The sequence below is a fragment of the Furipterus horrens genome, unplaced genomic scaffold, assembly GCF_987537825.1.
Source record: "Furipterus horrens unplaced genomic scaffold, mFurHor1.1.pri manual_scaffold_9, whole genome shotgun sequence".
In the NCBI taxonomy this organism is placed as follows: Eukaryota; Metazoa; Chordata; class Mammalia; order Chiroptera; family Furipteridae; genus Furipterus; species Furipterus horrens.
The window spans coordinates 32,832,892-32,853,849 of NW_028327179.1; the positions used below are offsets into that span (position 1 = coordinate 32,832,892).

At 38.7% G+C, this 20,958-nt stretch overlaps 2 protein-coding genes across 3 annotated transcripts in view; one reads left to right on the forward strand and one right to left on the reverse strand.

Moving 5' to 3' along the window:
* The window catches only part of LOC150001551 (nucleoporin NUP42-like), an 11,092-nt gene extending 2,218 nt beyond the window's left edge, over positions 1-8,874 (forward strand). The window contains exons 2-7 of the mRNA XM_090287751.1: positions 837-918; positions 2,377-2,471; positions 5,897-5,973; positions 6,730-6,816; positions 7,551-7,638; positions 8,286-8,874. Coding sequence (XP_090143877.1) covers positions 837-918; positions 2,377-2,471; positions 5,897-5,973; positions 6,730-6,816; positions 7,551-7,638; positions 8,286-8,854 — 998 coding nt within the window. The 3' untranslated portion in view covers positions 8,855-8,874. The remainder of the gene's footprint in view (positions 1-836; positions 919-2,376; positions 2,472-5,896; positions 5,974-6,729; positions 6,817-7,550; positions 7,639-8,285) is intronic.
* GATAD1 (GATA zinc finger domain containing 1) overlaps positions 1-20,958 on the reverse strand; it is a 484,957-nt gene that overhangs the window by 101,819 nt on the left and 362,180 nt on the right. The gene's annotated exons all lie outside the window — the stretch shown is intronic.

The following is a 20,958-nucleotide window of genomic DNA, read 5'->3' on the forward strand; positions in this document are numbered from 1 at the left end:
CTTTGGTTTTAGTAAGTAGTTTTAGAGTTGGGAGATCAGTTTTCATAAGGAGTATATTTCCCATCACTCCACTTGTTATTACACTTAATGGAATATCTCCAATTCAGTGAGAAACAAGGTGAATTATCTTAGACCCCACTAGAAAATGATGAGTAGTTGAGACAGTTCAAGTGATAACCGGAGACAGAAAGGATAGTCTTGTTGGCTCATTTTGGTGGTTATGAAACATTAGTAATATGCTCGTAATAGAGAAACTCAAATGCATTATTCACATGTGAATTCCCTTTATAATCTCCCCCTGAAAGATCCATGGGTATGTGTTTTCCGAAAGGGAAGACTGAAATAGATTTCAGCATCTATTCAAGGACAGAAGGTGGAATCTAATTGTTTATGCTCAACAGACTTTTTCATACACTCCCCATCTTTCAGAGGTTATTACTATATCGGGCCCAGTGGGAAAGCCAAGACTGAGAAAGAGAGCTTTTGATCCTGAAGGAATTCATGATTTAGGATATATGCCTTCCATCCACTCCACCATCAAGCAGTTATTCACTTAATAAGCCTATGTCAGCTGAACTTAGCAACACATCATTATTTTTCTAGAGCTAACAGTCCCCTCAATCTTGTTAAACAGAAATGCAGTTAGGCCATTATGCGATCTGTTGATATTACACTGAACTATGTAAGTCAGAATGAAGAGTTTTGTGACTTTCCGTAAGTGGAAGTGCTGGATCTTTGCATAATGTGTGTATGGCATAAGCAAAATATAATGATGTTTTCAGAGGTTTAAAAGATGAATTGCCGGTAAACTTGTTTTGTTTTATTGTTTATTCCAGGTCGTGCCAGACGTGGGCGCAATGGCACGAGCCAGAGATACTCCAGTAGTATCAAAGCATCCAGCTTGTCCCAATCTACAGGGTGCGCGGGCAGCCGAGAGCAAGGGAAGTCATCTTCCGGTTCTTCCGATTCCGGAGCTTCAACTGACGGGAACAGGGCATTTGGAGCACCTCAGAACCCATTTGCTTCTTCACCCAGCTCTTACGCACCGAAAGACGAAAACGAATTCCTGTAAGTGAAAGCCCTCAGAAAAGTTACCCATTCGCTTGCTTTTCGAAAAGAAGTAATACATTACCTAAAAATCGGAATAAGCAGAAAGTACCCATGATCCTATCCCTCAGAGGTAACCACGTTTTGCGCGCATATATACACGTAATATAATGGGTGTAATACATATCGTACTAGATCTTATTTCGCTTAAAAATGCGTCATCTTTCCGTATCAGTACAGTGTCTTCTCAGAGCTCAGTGTGCTTTTTCCACTGTGTTGATAACGCTGTATTGTGAATAGCTTTGTAAGGTAGTCCTGCTTAATTAAATCTGTTGTAAGTTATGAGACCTTTAAAAAGGATGAGGTAATTTAAAGCAACTTGTGATCTTAGAGGTCACATATCATCTCCTATTTTTCTTTCTAAAACTTTTACTTCATTTGCCTCATTCAAATTGGTTTCATTTGGTTCCCTTCGTTATTGTAGAGTAAATTCCTTATCATTTCTCGAGAACATCTGTAGTAGAATTTGTGACTGGTACCAAAACGGTGCCTGGCTCTCTGTAACTTCCCTCGGCTCCTGGCTTCTAGGACAGAACATCAATATAGGTATTTGTTGGTCTTTTACTTCCATAAATTAGAAGTCGGTCAGTAGTAAACATTTTGAGCCATGTACCATATACTACTGACGTTTCAAAAGAAGAAAAGAAACAAATGAACCCGTTCTTCCTATATTTGATGTTACAGAAACCCTAAATTGAGTATAGATTCTCTGTAGTATCTGTGATTTTATTAATCATAGCATTCTGGACGGCATAGGAGGGGATTTAGTTTAGAGCAGATACTATCCACAGCTTTGCCAACCAATGAACTGCATGGCTGTGGGTCTCTTCACCCGTTTGCAAAATGTGAGAATTAGACAAAATGTTCTCTAAAAATGTGATGTTTCTGTATTACGGAGTGCTTCCTGTCTTTCCCAGTTAAATACTCATTGATGTGGATGGTAATGAACAAAAACCATTAAAGTTGTGTTGTGTATTTTATTATATCTTAGTTCTTTAATCTATGTATGACACAGTTGTTCTCAATGAAATGAATTAGCGAATGGTTCCGTGTACTGCAAAAGCAAAATTATGAACTTCTTTAATATTGTATCTATCACATGAAATGTAGTTTATAGTTCTGTAACTTCTGCTTTAAAGGACACTTGAGAAAACATAACGAGAAACCTAAAATTATATATTTACTACAATTTAACATTTCAATCATTGAAAATGAGAAAAAGATAAATTTTAATAAGCAGATGAAAACTATTTTCTTTTTCTTTGTCAGGGACGAAATGGGAAAAGATGTGGCCGTTTGGGAGTCCTCTGGTCAGTGGCCGTTCTCCGTTTATTCACCAGGGGGAAACGTATCTAGCGTTTCAGGTAACTGAGAAATTGTACATTTTTAAACTACGTTTTACAACTCTCATTCTCTAAAAGCGAGACCCTGCCAAATAAAGAAATGAACCACGAACTTAGCTGTAGTTAGGAGAGGTTGGACATTCTTTAAAGTGCCTGAGCATTGCAGCAGAACTTCATGATTCGGAGATTGAGGTTGAAAGGTATAGTTCTTTTAAGATATGTGGTTCTCATGAGAAAATAGTAACATCAGGACCCACCACAGTTCTAATTCTGTAAGCCCAAGCAGAGGCTCTACTCTCTTGGCTCTCCATAGGTACCCCTTCAGAACCTCTTGGCTGCCTGCGGTGAATAGAAGAGTCATATCCTGCCTGCCACGAAGGCCTTAGCTGTCTGATTCTGCTTGCTCTTTCTTCCCTGTCTTTCCTTTTAAGGGTAGTTGTTTTTCATAAAGCATGTGAAGGCCTATCCTGGAGATAATGTTTGAAGGTCAGGAGCTTTAGCTGGGCTGCAGGGATAACACTTCTGTAGAATTACTCCTTCCCTTCCCATTTCCTTTTGTCTAGAGTTTCTAAAGCTCCTTCTGGGCTGCAACCTAAACTGCCACACTGCTAAGCCCACCTGGCTGGTCCTGAGTGAATAGCAGGCTCCTAGCGGATGACAGTCCTTGCACTCCCTCAGAACTCTGGCATCTGTACTCTGTGTCAGCTCTGCCTGCTCATTCTCTGCAAGCATTTGCATCACACCGCTCCTCAGTTGCTTCGGTACTCCTCACCGAATTTCTTTAGTGCCAGGCCCTATTGTAAGTGCTGGGGATATGTTGGTGAGCAAGATAGGCAAGATCCCTCCCTTATGACGCTTATGTTCTTGAGGGAAGGAGACAATAAGTAAAACAAGGAAATAAGAGAACTCCAGCTGGTGATTTTTCTGTAAAGAAAATAAAGACGTATTAGCCTTGTCAAATCAGTTCAGCATTGAACCTAATGCCTGTCGAATGCCCTAAAGCAGTTCCTCCCAAGTGTGGGACGTAGATCCCTATGTCGGGTTGCCGGATAAAATATGGGGTGCCCAGTGAAGCTTCAATTTTAGGTAAACAAAGAATAATGTTTTAGCATATGAATAACCCATGTAACATTGGTGACATATTTATACTACAAGTGTGTGTGTCTGAAATTCAAATTGAACTGGGCATCCTGTATTATTATTTGCTCAATTTGGCAACCCTGTTCCTGAGCCCCTTGCAGGAGCTGTACGAGTTCAAAAATCTTTTTATAATAATCCTAATGCACGAGTTGCCATTTTCACTGTGTTGACATTTGCACAGTTGAAGCAAAAAAATCGATGAGTAAAGCCCCTTATATCTTAGTGTAAATCAAGCTAGAAACAATAAACCGTAGTCACAAAGTCTAACAGTAGTCAATGAAAAAGATTAATGTCATTTTGGCTTAAGATTATGTCCGAAATGAAATGGTAGAAGTTTTTAATTTCATGAGATCTTGACCTCTGAGTGCAAACCTTTTTTACTATACTGTGTGACCAAATGGGAAGCACACACAAAGTTGTTTCTGCCACATGAACTCAAGTGCGATGGGTATTGGAAGGGAAAGTCCTGGTGTGCTCGTTTGACTTGGGAGCTGAACCAGCCACTTTTTTCCCCCACAGAACAGTGGCTAATGAAAGAATAAGTGGCAACTACGGTTATTTTGACTTAAGTATTTGGTGACGCTTTCTTTAAAAATAAATGAAGGGAGCCCGTTACTTCATAGAGAACAACTGACAATGATTAAATGCAAGCTTTCAAGTGAATATTAGATGATGGAGAAATTTTTTTCTCATGTGAGCTTGATAACTTCTCGATACATAAAGTCTCTTCTGATGAGATGGATAGTGACATTAACAAATATGAGTATTTTGATATTGTAAAAGACCATTTGGCCGTGTTTGGGAGTTCTCGATAACTCAGTGAACCAGTATTTTCCAAATATTTAATCTGTAACGTTGCAAAATTATACATACCTAAAAAGTCCATTCGAAGTGCAAAATTATCCAGTGAATTGAATGTGATAGTACAAAAAGTTTGAGTCGACATTGGAGCTAAACTTTTAGAAACTACCACCTGTCAAGTTCTGGTGTGACGTCAAAGAAGAATATTCCAAACTATCTGAAAAGGCCGTTAACATCATTCTTTTCCAGCTACATATCTGTGCGAGAACAGGTTTTCGTCCTCTACTACACCCAGGCGGTATATTGCAACAGACTCAATGCATCTGATTATTTCCTGAGGTTAAATCCTAGCAATGCTATTAAGATCAGAAGGTGTGAACATTTCTGTGGCAATTGATGCTTAATGACAATTTTCCTCCTGTAAGAGTTGTACATTTTTAGTCCCCTCAATGGCAGTTTAGGAGACTGTCCACTTCACCACATTTTTTCTTTTATTTTATTAAAAGATTTCTTGTATTGATTTTTTGGGGGGGTGGGCGGATAGAAGAGGGAAACATCAATGTGTGAGAGAAATATCAATTGGCTGCCTCTCACACATGCCCCAACTGGGGACCAGGCCTGTAGTCCAGGCATGTTCCCCGATTGGGAATCGAACTGGCGACCTTTCACTCTGTGGGACAATGCCCGACAAGCTGAGCCACGCTGGTCAGAGCCACTTAACCAAATTCTTTTTTTTTTTTTTTTTTTAATTATTTCTTTGTTTGTTTGTTTATTTACTTTTGGAGAAAGAGAGGGAGAGAAACATCACTGTGTGGTTGCCTCTCACTCGCGCCCCCAACTGGGGACCTGACGTGCAACCTAGTCATGTGCCCTGAGTGGGAATCCAACCAGCAACACTTGGTTCGCAGGCCAATGCTCAGTCCCACCGAGCTTCGCCAAATTCTTAAAGCCAGTAAATAATATTCACTTTTAATTTTTGCCAGTCTGATAAGTAAAGGCTTTTATCTTAATTTTCAGTTGTATTTTTAAATTGCACTTTTTTACTTCATTTATTTATTGGCTATTTGAAATTTTTGTGAGTTGGCTGTTTGTTGTTTTTGCTCATATTAACTTATTCTTCTCAGTGATTTGTAAGAACTCTTAATATGTTAACATTAGTTCTTCTCCTGTCATGTCGCCATTCTGGTTTTCCCAGCTTATCATCTGCGTTTTAACTTTGCTTATTATAGTTTGACATAGAGAGTATTTTTCTACATAGAAATTTGAATGTATATGTAGTCAACTTTCTTTTTCTGTTAGTTCTTCCTCTCCATTTATATGTAGAAAAAGAATTTCCCCTTCAAAGATAATAACCAACTACATTTTATTCTAATTTTTTCCTTATGATTATGAAAATTTTCTAATATCAACATTAGTGCACTTTCTTGTCTCGCCCCTTTAGCTTTACTATTCTATCAAAAATATTGGCATTTATTTTAAAGATTCCAATTGATTTCTCCCTTCAGGTTTCACTGACATTCCACCAGAGGAGCTGAGACTTGAATACCATAACTGCTTAACCAGCAACAACTTACATCATTATGTAAGTTTGTTTCCTATTCATCTACCTCAATAACAGATTAGCTGTGAATTACTATCTTCTCCATATTTAGAGGCTTGCTTGTTTTGGTAAAGTGGGTGAGGGCTACAGTTATTTTCAAGACAAGGCTATTTTTATTTTCTAAATTACTTTATTGGAAATTGGTTATCCAAAATGGTGATAATATACTTTGACCGTAGTAACTAGGAATGTCACTATTTCATTACGAACTCTCCCAACAATCGGTCCCGGAAATCAAACCCTTTCATCAGTTGGCAAACACTTAGAGAGCATCTCTTAGGTGCAGACACTGTGATGAATGTTAGAAAAAAAAAGTTGAACAAAGAAGTCGATTCTATAGATTAACATTCTCACATGTCAAATATCAAAAATTAAAAAGCTCAGCTTGAGGAAGTTTGTGCTAAAGGAAATGACAAACTCTTTTGTTGTTGTCTACAGTCATGATCATGCGTTCTAACTGGCACACACGCTCTTCTCCCACCCAAATACAACTAACTGTGTGCCGCCAGGTACTTGTGCTTCTGAACCGGGTGATTCAAGGAGCTGGAGAACTGGCAGAGGGGACTAGATCTGGAATATCTTTGGCAAACAGGGGCGGGTCAATGCGAACTTTACAAGCGATGGCCCGTAAAAATGTTTCATAAACTTTCTGTAATTTTGGCAAAGATGTGAAGTTGTTTGAGAGATGAAAATAAACACTCGATATTGACTCATTATTTTTCTGTCTTCTCTCTCCAGCTAAATTTCACCCAACGGTTAAGAAATCGGTGGAGGGACAGGGTAAATGAACTGAAAAGTCTAAACACATCACCTAAAACAGCTTTGGTGAGTACCTGAAAGTTTGCTGAAGGGAAGTGTCTTCCTTATGTATTGCTTTTTTTGCAAGAATTTTACTTTCAATTTGGAAAGCGGACTTAAAATTTTCTGTCAAGCCCTGGCTGGTATGGATGTTTCTCTCCCTCTCTTTCTCCCTCCGTTCCTCTCTCTCTAAAAGAAAATAAATAAAATCTTTAAGAAAACATGTAGGTCGGCCTATAGATACTGAAATGTGTTATTAAAAATTATTTTTCTCATTTTAGTATGTATTCATTGAAATTTAGAAAACAAAAAATTTTAAAGGTTTTGTTTACTTTTTTTAGCAAGAGGGGAAGGGAGAGGAACATCAATGTGCAAGAGAGAGATTGGTCAGTTGCCTCTTACAATGCCCCTACCCGGGGATGTGGCCCACAATCCAGGCACGTGCCCTGACCAGGAATCGAACCGGCGACCATTTGGTTTTCAGGCCGGCACTCAATCCACTGAGCCACACTAGCCAGGGCTAGGAAAAATTTAAAAGCATAACTAAAATTAAAACCGTAATTCATCAGCCATTAACTCTTAATCTCTGAGGCTGGTGTACTTTTTTCTGTCTGTATTCCTATTGTGGGCATTTTTCTATGTTAAACATGTCACGTTTTTAAGTACATACTTTAAATTTTTAATTTGGCTCTGAAGTACATATATAGAAAGGTACTTGAGAATTTTTCAGCAGGTACTTTATTATGTGCCCTTTCTTATAGCTCTCTGCTGATACTGAGAATGGACTAAATCCAGCACCCTCTACATCTGGATCTGGGAGTAGGCAAACAGCAGCATTTGGATGCCCAGGTAAGTGATAAAGTAATGCAGGACTTCACTGATTTGGAAAAACAGGGTTTTATAGGTTTCAAGTTGCAAAACCTGAAGGGATGTTAAGCACCATTTTAAGTCAGCCTTGCAGATTCGACCGCCTTCCATAATGGAGCTTGAGAGAATTTGATTCATCAAGCCTTAGTGAAAGGGGGGCCAGAATGGGCTGGGCTGTTCTCTGAAAGGCCCTATGGCTCAAGCTTTAGAAGTATATTTTAGGAGTGGCTTTTCAAGACTTTTATAGCTGTGGTAGCAGCACCTTTGAGGACTTTCTTGTCACTGTATAACAGCATAGTGTCCTCCGCAAGTGACAGCTCCAGTGAGATGGGGGGCGGGGCGTGCACAAGCCAGAAGTGTAAGAGCGCTCGCTAATCCCTGAGGCTTTTCAAAGCCGCCTCATTGAGTGAAGGTAAATCACGGGGCAAGTGAGGTCAGTGTAGCAGGAAGACAGTGGGTTTGCTCTAGCTTCTCGTTTTTACTTTTCTCCCTTGTAATCTCTTTCCAACATCCAAACATGGCGGGAATAAGGGGAAAATGAGGGGGGAAAAAGTGGGGATTAACATGGCCACATTTCTGACTGTAATAGGTTTTTTTTTCTTTTTCTGGTTTATTTGTAGGTTTTCCAGTGAATAACAGCATGAGTGATAATGCTCAAAATTTTAGTTTTAAAACAAGCTCTGGATTTGCCAGTGCCCCTTCTGGAAGCCCTTCTGTGTTCGGGAACACGCCAGCATTTGGAGCTGTTCCCTTTCCCGGTCCTGCCGTCACTACTTCTACTCCGGTGCCTGGATTTGGGAAACCTGAAATCACATCTGCTGCTTCGTTATCGTTCAAAACCCCAGCAGCTGCAGGTTCTGGCGCGCCCGGGGCTCCAGGCTTCCCAGCTCCCACGGCAGCAGGCCCTGCTGGAGCTGCGGGGGCCCCAGCCTTCACAAATGGCAGGTCGGTGGCTGGCGTTGGAGATCCAGGCTCCCAACCTGACACTACTTGTTCCAAGTCATTCAGTGACAGTTTTGGAAACAGCAGCCCATCTACCTCTGTCCCTGTCTCAAATGGTAGCACGACAACAGTTAATGAATTATTCACGCCCAAGCATCAACTAACGGCAGAAGAACGAGAGCAGTTTCAGTCCAAGAAATTTACTCTGGGGAAAATTCCAGTGAAGCCCCCACCTGTGGAATTTCTGAATATCTGAAAGAACAATTTTAAATAAAGAATGACTTATGAAATTATTTTGAGTGGTTCATATAAAAGCAGATACATACACATGTGTATCATATATACATATTTATTTATAAGGAATAGAGCTTTCAATAATAAACTGAGGAGTTTGAAATCCATCATTTTTTCTTGAGCTTGACTATTTTTTTTTTCCTGTGGCCTAAAGTTTAATAATTATTTTTAACACACCTACTCCCTGGCGCAGGGGGAGGGACAAGAAGCAGGGGTGCCAAAAACATTTACTTTATCCTTACACAAATGCACCCCACCACACAGCGGCACAGAGGCTTCCCAGCCCGTGGCCGGCGGGCGGGCGCCTCGTTTGGGTGCCTCCACCCGCAGTCCTGGCGGGCGCTCCAGGCACCCACGGCCCAGCCTGCCTCCGTCTGCGGCCGCGTTTCTTATTCTTTCTCTTTGACAGAAACCAAAACAGTCGTAGCAGCTACAGGACACTGGAGAGAGATGCAGAGGGCACGGGGTGTCGGAGGGCCCCCCGCAGGGAGCTTATCCAGGCTGGGGGCGGCGGAGTGGGGGGCGCTTGCCCTGGCTGGACACAAAGCTTTTCTCGCCGCAGGGCTCCTCCCACCCACATGCTGCGTGCTGGCGCCTGAGCCCAGGGTCTGGCCCCGAGTGCCCACTCCGTGCACTGGGCTTCTCTGCGTTCCGTCTCGGGGCACAGGTAAGGGGCGGGTCATTCCCAGGGAGGCTACAGGCCCGGGCATCAAAGAGCCAAAATGCCCAAAGTGAGGGTGTCCAGGGAGAGAAGAAGACCCCACAGTGGGGCGTGGGGGCTCCGTCCACTGAGCTGGGCTGAGAGCTTTGGCCCCCTCTGTACACCTCTGTGCTCTGTCGGAAACCCCTCTTTATAGAGGAGGAAACGGGCCCAGAGGAGGAGTCGCCAGCCGGGTGAGGCCAGACTTGAACCCAGGTCTCAGAGGGTCCTGGGCTGCGCCCAACCTGATGCTTCACGCAGCAGAGTGAGGCCCCGGGGGATGCCAGTGCTGGGCAGACCCAGGACACCGCTCCCAGGCTGGGCAGCAGGGACCTAGAATAGCTGGGGGACAGTGGGAGCCCCCCCTACAGAGCCTCATCCTTGTAGCAGCTACAGACACCCAGTTTTCAAGGCCAGCTCAAGTGTCACCTCCTCCTTGAAGCCCTCTGCAGTCACTCTGCAGTCACCCTACCCCCAGGAATCCAAACAAGGGCATCTGAGGACAAGCACCAGCCCCAAACACGGGGACAGCGAACGCCACAGCTGCTCCAGTTCCTACTGGTCCAGCTGGGAACTCCTGGGCGGGGGGGGGGGGGGGGGGGGCCGAGCGGAAGCAGCGGAGAGAAGCCTTCCAGCAGGCGACCCGACCCGGGTCACCCTCTGAGACAGAGGCAGGGCTACCGCCTGCCGCCCTTGGCTCTCCACTCCTTGGCCAACGGCCATCCATCCTCCATCCTCCCTCACCGACCACAGCGTCCCAGGGGCAAAAGGGAAAATGCACAGTGGGAGGGGCTGGGGCAGGAGGGAGGTTCCCCTCCGTGTGCTGGCAGCCACCCTGTCTTGCTCAGGGCACCGCTGGGCAGCCAGGACAGGGGCGGCTGCTGCCCCCGTGCCAGGGCACTTGGAGCCCGTGAGACTGGAGGAGAAAGCCTTGCTCTTCCTATTTCCTGCGGGAGGAGCAGCGCTGGATACAAATGGAGACACAGTTACAGACCAGACTGGGATGGTGTCTGGGAGGGACCCAGGGGACCAGCACACCTTCCAGGCCTCCTAAGGCCCACTGCTGGCTCTGCGTAGCTCACAGGCTGAGAGGTTTTCACATATTTAAATGTGAAATGAGAACGAGGGTCTGACTATGAAACTCCAACGGATCAGTCGTACAGAGATCCATTCAGAGTTCTAGATAGAACAATGGATATGATGACGCAAAGCGAGAAATGCTGATTGAAACTGTTTTAGATTCCACACTGTATCTAGCTTCTAAGAAACTACCTCTTATTGAATTTTGTAAAAAACAAACTTATTCACAGATATAATCCCCATATATACTATCAAAACATCCCAGTTCAGTGGCTTTCAGTACATCCACAGACATGTGAAACCACATCCACAGTCAGTTTTATCACATTTTAATCACCACAAATAGAAATCTTGTACTCTTCAGTTATCATTTTTCTCTTCTCCCATACAGTCCAGCAACCACTTATTAGTGTCTATAAATTTGCCTACTGTGACATTTCACACAAATGGAACCATGCAATATGTGACCTTTTGTATCTGGCGTTTTAAACTTATTACACTGTTTCTAAAATTCATTTATGTTGTATCATGTGTCAGTACTTCATTTCCTTTTATGGTCAAATAATATCCCATTGTGTGGACATACCACATTTTGTTTATCCATTCCCACATTTAATGGGTATCTGGGTTGTTCCTCACTTTCAGTAATGAATAATGCTGCTACAAACATTCATGTATAAGTTTTGTGTGGACAAGTCTTTTCATTTCTCTTGTGTATATCCCTAGAAGTGGAATTGCTAGATCATGTGTTAGCTCTTAGTATAATTATTTTAGGAACTGCCAGACTGCTTTCCAAAAGTGGCTGCCTCATTTCAGATTCCCACAGTTTCTGAGGGTTCCAATATCTTTACAGGCTCACTGACACTTGGTAAGAGTCTTTTGGGATTATAGCTATCCAAATGGATATGAACTAGTATCTTGTAATTTTGAATTCATTTCCCTGATGACTAATGACGTCAATATTTTTTTCAGGTGTTTTCTGGCCATTTCTATATCTTATTTGGAGACATGTCCTTTTGGGTATTTTGTTCATTTTTAATTTTTGTTAGTTTTTATGATTTAGTTGTCAGAGTTATATAGTGTAGACACAAGTCCCTTATCAGATAGATGATCTGCAAAATTTTTCTCCCATTTTGGGGGTTGTCTTTTCACTTTATTGCTAGTGTCCTTTGAAGCAAAAAAAAAAAAAAGGTTTTAATTTTGGTGAAATTTGATTTTTTGTTTTTCTTGTGTTGCTAAGCCTTTGCTATCATATATAAAAATCTATACAAACCCAAAGATACGCAGCATTATCCCTATTTTTTTCTCTAAGAATATTATGCTGTTTATTTTACATTAGGTCTTTGATTCATTTTGAGTTAATTTTTATATGATATGAGGTAGGGTCCAATTTCATTCCTTTGCATGTGGCTATCCACTTGTCTCGGCACTATTTGTTGAAAAGGCCCTTCTTTCTTTCACCGAATGATCTTGGCATTCTTGTTAAATATCAGTTGATCATAAACACATGGGTTTATTTCTGAACTCTCAATTCTATTCCATTGATCTATATATCTACCTTATACTAGTACCACAGTCTTTACGTCTGTTGCTTTGCAGTAAGTTTTGAACTCAGAGAGTGTGAGTCTTCCAACTCCGTTTTGCTTTTTCAAGATTGTTTTGGCTATTTTGGATCCTTTATAATTTCATATGAATATTAGAATCAGTTTGTTGATTTTTTTTACAAAGAAACCATCTGTGATTCTTACAGGAATTGAGTTGAATTTGGAGAGTATTGTCATCTTAAAATTCTAAGTTTTCCAAATCTGTCCTCTTTCCAAGCATTATTTTTATTGAATTTTAAAATAGAATTTTCCTTTTCCTCCAAATGTTTTAGGAAAAGAACTAAATTGGAAGTATTAACAACATTGAATCAGTGATCTGGACAATTCAAAAATAACGTAAAGGGAAAGAGCAACAAGGCAAGCGAATGAATAGAGTTTTAGAAAGGAAAACAGGCTTCTATGCCTCTGTTCTCACCCATAAGAGATTTCTCCCTCTATACATTTTAAAAATCTGCATGTTAATGAGGAACAGAGGTTACTCCAACATTTCATTTATCAAAATTAGAAATATAAGAATGGAGTTCCCCAGAGTTTAGGCCCTAACTCTTCATTGATTGGGATAAAATATGAATTACAAGATCCCTTTTCAAAAGAGTATAGTAGAGGAAATTTTGCTAAAAAAAAAACTTTCAGGAAAAAGATTCCAGAGGAATAAAGAAGAGATAAGAAAGCAACTTGAAAGAGATGAAAAGAAACAAAAGGGTACTATGTTTTATCCTTTCATAGTTTGTAGATTTTAGACCATAAGCTAGAGAGAGAAATAATTCTTAAAAGCTAGCTTGACATTAAAGTAAGGCAAAATAAAGAATAGAGACTAACCTACATAAAATTATTTCAGGTATAGTAGGAGCTCTCCTGAAAACAGTTCACTTATAATGTCTGCAATATTTTTTAATAGGAAAAACAAGCACTATTCATTTCATAATTACTTAGAGGCAAATATAATGCTCATACCCCTTGGGAAGCATGAATATTGAATAAAATTCATACAAGTTTTAATAAAGTAATATCTTTTGATAATTGCAGAGAGATGAAAGATAAGCTCTGCAGTGGAAGGGGGTTCCTGGGCTGAAAGATGAACAGAGGGATCACAGCAGAGTATGAGGTCAGAGGAGTAAACTGGTGAAACACAAACCTCTAGGGCATATCCTACAGAAAACCCTCAGGTTCCTCAAGATACCAAGCGCCATCAAGAAATAAGTGAACAGCTTCTTTCTGTTTTAATCTCTTATACTTGATTGCAATGTTTGAAAATAACAGAAGAAATGTAAATGGGGATAGTGTATGAAGGGTCTCCCTATATACCTTCTCATCTCTTCTCTTACTCACAGAACACACACCGTGTGGCCTCTTGTCATGGAACACATGCAACTACCTTAAGAAAAGGCTGTAAAGTAAACAGGACCTAGGGAAGGAACAAGGGTTTTAAGTTCCTTATTGCCAATAATTTTATATCCGGATCCTTACTAAAGTCCAGCAACAGATGATACATTTTATCACTGGCTTTCAGGAGGAATACTGCTGAGAAAGGAGCTTAACATATGCTCTTTGCCTCGTAATATGTGAGGGACTCGCTTGCTGAAATACAGGAAGTATGCTTTAAAGCAATGTTTCCCAGCCTTTATTGTTTTTACCTTTATATAAGTTTTTCCCTTACTACGTCCCATTAGACTTAAACATCACACATATGCTATGTATTTGTTGATGTACTGTATGCTTATCTGTGATTTAAATACAAAAAGAGAGATTTTCTCTCCCCCAAGAACCAATCAATTTTTGCCCCACTGAGGGAGATATTTCTTCCACTGAAAATGCTTGTTTCAAAGATTTATCATTGGCTGTTATTGCACAATGCGGCTTACATTCCCTTTATCCTAATTTGTGCAACTAGAATAGACTGTTAAAATTTGTTTTTATCCTTAAGAAAAAGGCTTAGCACCATATTTTTGAAACTACTGTGGAGAAATCGTTCAGATTAAGCGATTAAACACAAGGAGTCAACTGGAGTTTTTCTGGCATGAAGTCAACTGCCAGTATGCTTTCACATCCTTCCCACTGCTGCAATTTGAAAGAAAATGTGTGATGCCTTAGAAATAACTTACATAGAATTACTAAGTCATTTGTGTTGCAAATATTTCATACTCTTCATATATCTTGTTTAGAATAAAGAGTTGAAATTTCATAGAATCATAGTAAACCAAAAAGGCTACCTCAAGGATAGACTCACATCACATTTGTATTTTAATCAAATTTACTTAATTGTTCTTCATTGTTATATTTACTTTCCTACATATTTTGAAAATAATTTTAAGACTATATTTTATACAACTTCTCGTGTTGTATTTGAATGCACACACACAAAACACAGACACACAGAAACGTTTCCTTCTCTCTCAGTAAATCATTTTATTCTTCTTACAACCAATCAGAACAGCAAGAAGAAAAGAATCCAAAAGAATGAGGATAGTGTAAGAAGCCTCAGCATACTAACATTCACATCATGGGGGTGCCAAAAGGAGAAGAGAGAGAGAAAGAAATTGGAAACGCATTTGAAAAAGTAATGCAGAAATTTTCCCTAACTTGGTGAAGGAAATAAACATAGAAGTCCAGGAAGTGCAGAGTCCCAAATAAGATGAACCCAAAGGGGTCCATGCCAAGACATATCATAATCAAAATGCCAAGGTTTAAATACAAAGAGAGAATCTCCCAAGCAGTAAGAGAAGAGAGTTACTTACAAAGGTGCTCCCATAAGGCAGTCAGCTGATTTCCCAGAAGGAACTTTACAGGCTAGAAGAGACTGGCAAGAAGTATTCAAAGTGATGAAAAGCAAGGACACACAACCAAGATTACTCTATCCAGGAAAGCCATAATTTAGAATCAAAGAACAGATAAGTAGCTTCCCAGACAAGAGAAAGCTAAAGTAATTTATCACCCTCACACCAGTATTACATGAAATGTTAAAGGTTCTTCATGAGAAGAAGGAGAAAGAGAAGGAGAAGGAGAAGGGGAAGAGGAAGAAGCAGGAAAAATATGAACAATAAAATGGCAATAAAGACATATTCATTAACAATTGAAACTGAAAAACAAAATAAACAAATAGAACAGGAACAGAATTATAGATACAAAATATATGCAAGACCCGTAGACATGGACAAAAAGTGTGGGGATTGCCTGAGGGAATGGAGGAGGGTGCTGAGTAGAAGGGGAAAAAAGGGAAAACATTGAGACAACCGTAATAGCATAAACAATAAAATGTAATTAAAAAAGAAAAGAAAAGAAATAATAGCCCTTGCTTTCAGTACAATATATAAACTATGCCCTTTACCGTGTATAATAACAAGTTGTTACCCACAGCTTTTCTTTGAAAGGGAAGAAGTAGGAAGCCAGCAATTACTGTTCAACACTGCTCACCCTATTCATTTAGAATGTGTCTCTCACTGGCTTCAGGGTCAAAGTACACAGCTTTATGCCTTCATGGTGTATTTCTTCATGTTTTTTGAAAATACTAGAAATAAACTGGATAGGAACCATCAATACGAATAAAACTGTACAAAATCCATATCTAAAACTTGAAAGAGAAAAAACCTTGAATACACACCAATGAAATTATCAATTTTTAAAATTGCCATCTACGATAGAATCAAAGCAGGCACTCAAGTATAACATAAGAGCTTGGGATTTTGTCAAGCATGGCTGGAACTCCAGCCCTTCTACTCACTAGCTATGTGACCTTGGAGAAGTTTACTTAACTTTTCTAGCCTTGATGCAAATTATATACCACTGAGTTACTAATAACACTGGCCTCAAATGGTGGCTTTGAGGACTGCAGAGCATAAGTGGCCAGAAAAGTGTCCAGCATATTTCAAGCATCCATAAAGGATTAATCTTGTTAATCTATTTCTCCTGGTCGTCTTTGTTTTTCCCCAACAGCACCTAACACAGAGCTTGTACGTTAGTACAACAGTAAATAGGAAATACATGTGTTAATGAATTAATGAATGTAATTATGATAAAACTATATGCAACTCCTTAGAATATGTATAGCTAAATGAAATATTTTCTTCTTTCTTTAATGTTCATTATTGACTACTCTATATGGTGCTGAAAATCTCAAAGTTTGATGGTGATTATCAAAAATGAAAATGATCTAGAGCTCAGATGGCAATTCATGTTTTCAACTAAAATTAAAGTATTGGAATGAGAGTGGAGAAAATTCACAAATAATATAGGTTTCTGTTATGACATTCTACAATTTTAATTTTTGTAAGTGTCATAATCCAGGAAACTGATAAATCAATTGGTTAGTTTTATGTCTTCCTGAAAATAAACAACAGGATCTAAAATGATAATTCAAATAATAATGGACAGATGCATTACTAGGGACCTTTGTGTGGACCCTAAAAGGACCTAAAAGGTAGATCTTAAATTACGTGTCTCTGGTATGGGGGCCTGAGATTCCGCGGATATGGATTCAGTGATGACGATGCTGTCTGCAAACTACAGTTTGAAAAATAAAAACTTACAATCTTAGGATATTCCACATTACTAAGTTGAGAGATAAATAAAATCGTTTTGAGCCACTGAAAAGATATGTTATAATAAGTAATGCAATGTTATCGTCCATTTGCTCTTCAGGGTAAATTTTTAGCTCTTTCTATCTCTATCATTAACTGTAAAAAAGGGATGCTAAACAAATGGAGATTATAACAGATAAGTAGAGACAAGTGACAACTAACTGTGACTTGCAGATTTAGTTTAGCTTTCAACAACAAGTCTGGTAAAAACCAAAAAGGTGTATTTGAAAAAGATTACTCAAATGTCAGTTTTTGACAAAAACTACAAAAAAGCGGGAAAAATAGGAAAGGGTTGAATATTTAAAAGCATAATACTATAGGCAAATGAAAAAGTGGGAAATTACTTGCAATGTATATAATGAACAATAGGTTAGTTTTCTTAATATATAAAGAGGTCTTAGACACAACAAGTTTTTAGATATAAAGAAGTCCAATTTAAAAAATGGGAAAAGGATTTAAACTTGCCATCAAGAGAAGAATAAATGTATATACATTTTCAAAATATAACCATGCTAGTAATCAAGGGATTACAAATGTAAAATATACCATTTATCAACTGTTAAACTGCGAGACTAAAAATGGTTATTTCCAATGTTATCAAAGATACAGTGAAATAGATACTCTTAACAAAATGTGCTTTGATAATGTTTTAAAACCATTCAGTAATCTGTATCAAGGTCTTTAAAATACTTGTACACTAGGTGTCCACTCAGGAGCATAAAATATTTTCCATTCAAAAGTAGAAAGTTTCTCTTCTTATTTCTTCCTAGACACAAAGAGACTAATTCCTAGCCTTGATATTTTATATAATCTTCTACACTCATGCCTTCTTTGATTTTACTGAAAGCAAAATAGCATTCCCAAAGACTATTGCCTTGAAGAGTCAAGGGATCAGATGATTTGTATGCCTTACTTCATATCCTCTCAGTTCAACATTTTGCTCTGGCCATTGCTCCAGCCACCAGTTGCTTGCGGATGTAAGCTGACAACACTGCTTCCTAGCTCTCTGAATGTCTTCTTTTCTGACCTGGAGCTTTTCTGCCACCACCATGTGAAAGGCATCCACTCAGTCTTTCTGAGGCCTGTGCAAGTTTGGATACATGAGAAAATTAACTTCCCATAGGATAACCCTAGGTGAAGGGGTAACAAAAGTACAAATTTTCCACCAAAGCTTCTGAACTACCCACTTCCAGTGTGGAATTCCCAATCTGCCAGCAACAGAAACCCATGCCAATCCCTGCACATAGTCATGCCCTTAGTGGAGTCCAGCCACACTCTCTATGGCAGATTGCTTACGTCGGTCATCTTTACCCTGGATGAGGCAGCAATTTTCTCTTGACAGAATTGAAATTATTTCTATAATCATGTTGCATCTGGGGGGTGGGGGGTGGAATGGGTACTAAAAAGAAATTATTACTTTTTACTACAAATCCTTCATATTTCCTGGATTTTTATACCATATACATGTATAAATTAATTTTAAATGGTCACATAAAACTCAATTATTTTCATCATTACTCTGACTTCAGCTATCTATTTACTTCATTTTAAAATACTTCTTAGAATTTTATCATAAATAAACAATTTATTCAATCATCTCTCTATTGTTGCACATTTTTTCCTAATCATTGATATTATAGATTTCATACACTTGTACATATTTCTCTTCCATACACATGTTCTAGCCAAGCTGGTCTGCTCACTAACACACTCTGCATATTCTTATCTATAATCTTTTCTTTTCCATTAACCTGACTTGCCTTTCCCTATCTCTTCTCAACAGCATTTAGTCTAATCCATCTTATAGCCTATTTCCCTTTCAAACCCTGACCCTAAATTTTCTCATTCTTTTATTTCCTATATATTTATTACTTCTCTGTACCTATTTTGCTTCATTGATGAAATAGAAACACCGTCATCAAACCCAGAGACTATTTGTGAACATTAAGTCAAGTTAATATGAGGAAACATGTATAAGTGATTAAACATTACACAAATATAAATTATACCATCCATATTATTATGTAATATATGGTTACATTTAATTATGATTATCTCTTTGTTATTTGTTGCATTAGTCTCACTGTTATATTTATCATATTGTGCATCTTCTGCCTTTTTACTAGATTATCAATGTTCTTAAGAAGAATGTACTGTCATCGATGTCTCTTCCACTAGTACCTACAGCTGGCACTTAGCACATGAGAGATCATCAAAAGATGTTGTTGATAGGGCAACAAATGCCATTACATGATTGATTCTAATATTTGGATTTGGAGTTATAAACCTTACTATAAAGAATTTTAAAATTGAGAGATCAGAGTATAAATGAGAGTCCATAACTTGTAGATGAGCTGCATTAAGAGAAATGCACAACCAAAGGGGACATCCCCCTTGCCTGAGTATGCCCCAGTCCACCAAACTCGTATAAATACACATCTTGAAGGAGGCTGTTGAATCAAATACAAAATGCAGTTCAGAGCACAACTTCTCTTTAAATAACCTATAAAGCTCTTAGACACAGTTAATCACATTCTCTGCGACTTATTTCTGTGGCATCTACTTCATTCACAAACTTTGCTTCACCTATTCTTTTGCATATAATTGTTCATTTACATAGTCTTTTCCATGGTTATATGCTGACTCTTTGAGGGCATGATTTTTCATCCTCATATTCCCAGTTCCTGATACAATATCTGTATATTTTATATAATATCATACTAATAGTTGTGGTAAAGTTAGTAATAACAGTACATAAAGATAATATACTACTAAGTATAGAGTTGAAAAAAAAGAACTGCATAGTATCTGCTAAATATACATCAACCAATATCTGTCTGAGGTACCCTTAGTTACTACCTACCGGCTAGTATTCAACCATGATGTATTCATGTATTCAATTGATAGATTGTATTCCTGATGATGCTTTTATTTTTCTGTCTAATGGTGTATTAACATAGCTAATGTTGGCTGTTGAGATTAGAATCAATTAGCACATTAGAACATTGTTTATTGAGCATGGCAAATGTTTGCCTTAACTTCTTTGCTTACTTATCTTAAAAAAAATTTTTTTAAGTGATATTCTAAGGAAGCCTAATAAGAAAAGAAAATTAAATAATTTTGGTCAGAGCAGGAGCATCCTCTGCCCCAATCTCTTGATGTTCAGCTAACTAGTGGGCTTTTATATATACAAACCTTCTTAGATAAAATCGTGGTATGTTCATATGTAGAATTTATTAAAATGCACTTTTTAATAAAATATATAGTTATATGTATAATTTATATCTTCACATATAAATATATATCTGAATTAAGATATTTATGTTAGTAAAAAATACTAGCTAAGAAAATACCATAATTAGGAGGTATAGACTATACTAATAAGCACATTAATTTTGGCTAACATAAGAAGTTTGGCTCTAAGTTCTAAGTTCATAATCAATTAAACACTGTATTGTGTGCATTAAGGCAGGATATTGGCAAACTAGTCCTTAAAAGTAGTTTGATGTGGTGCTTTTCCTCTACTAACTTTCCTTTTAGGCTCTGCTCTAAAATACTTCAGTGAATTGCATTCCTGGGCTCACCCACTCTCTGGCTTATGATTGTATCTGGCCCCCCCCCCCAAAAAAAGGCACTGGCAAGAGATGGAAGAAAGGAAGGAGACAGAATCCAGAGAATATATTCACTTGTCCTGGGATACTGTTTGGTTATGCCTGCACTTTTTTTTTTTTATGGTCCAGTATCTGTCAGAAACTTTATTTCTTTGGCTATTTCCCCAATCAAGTTCTAACACCACCATGCCACTCCTAGTTTCGAGATAATAATACACTGAACGTACACACCAAAATTTCTGGCTCGTATTCAAAATATATTGTAGTTTATCAGTTTAAAACAAATATTGTATCAAGTTTAGAAAAATAAATATTAATACATAGTTATATTGAAAGAAAGAGGTGGGATTAAATTGTTCTTATATCAGAAAAGCAATGAACAAAGGCTGTCACTACTGCTAGAGCTAAACTGATGACATCACCAAAAAGGTGTTACACTGAAGGCCATGGTGTCAGCAGTTGTCATAACTGAGGACATAGGATCAACATATAACTAA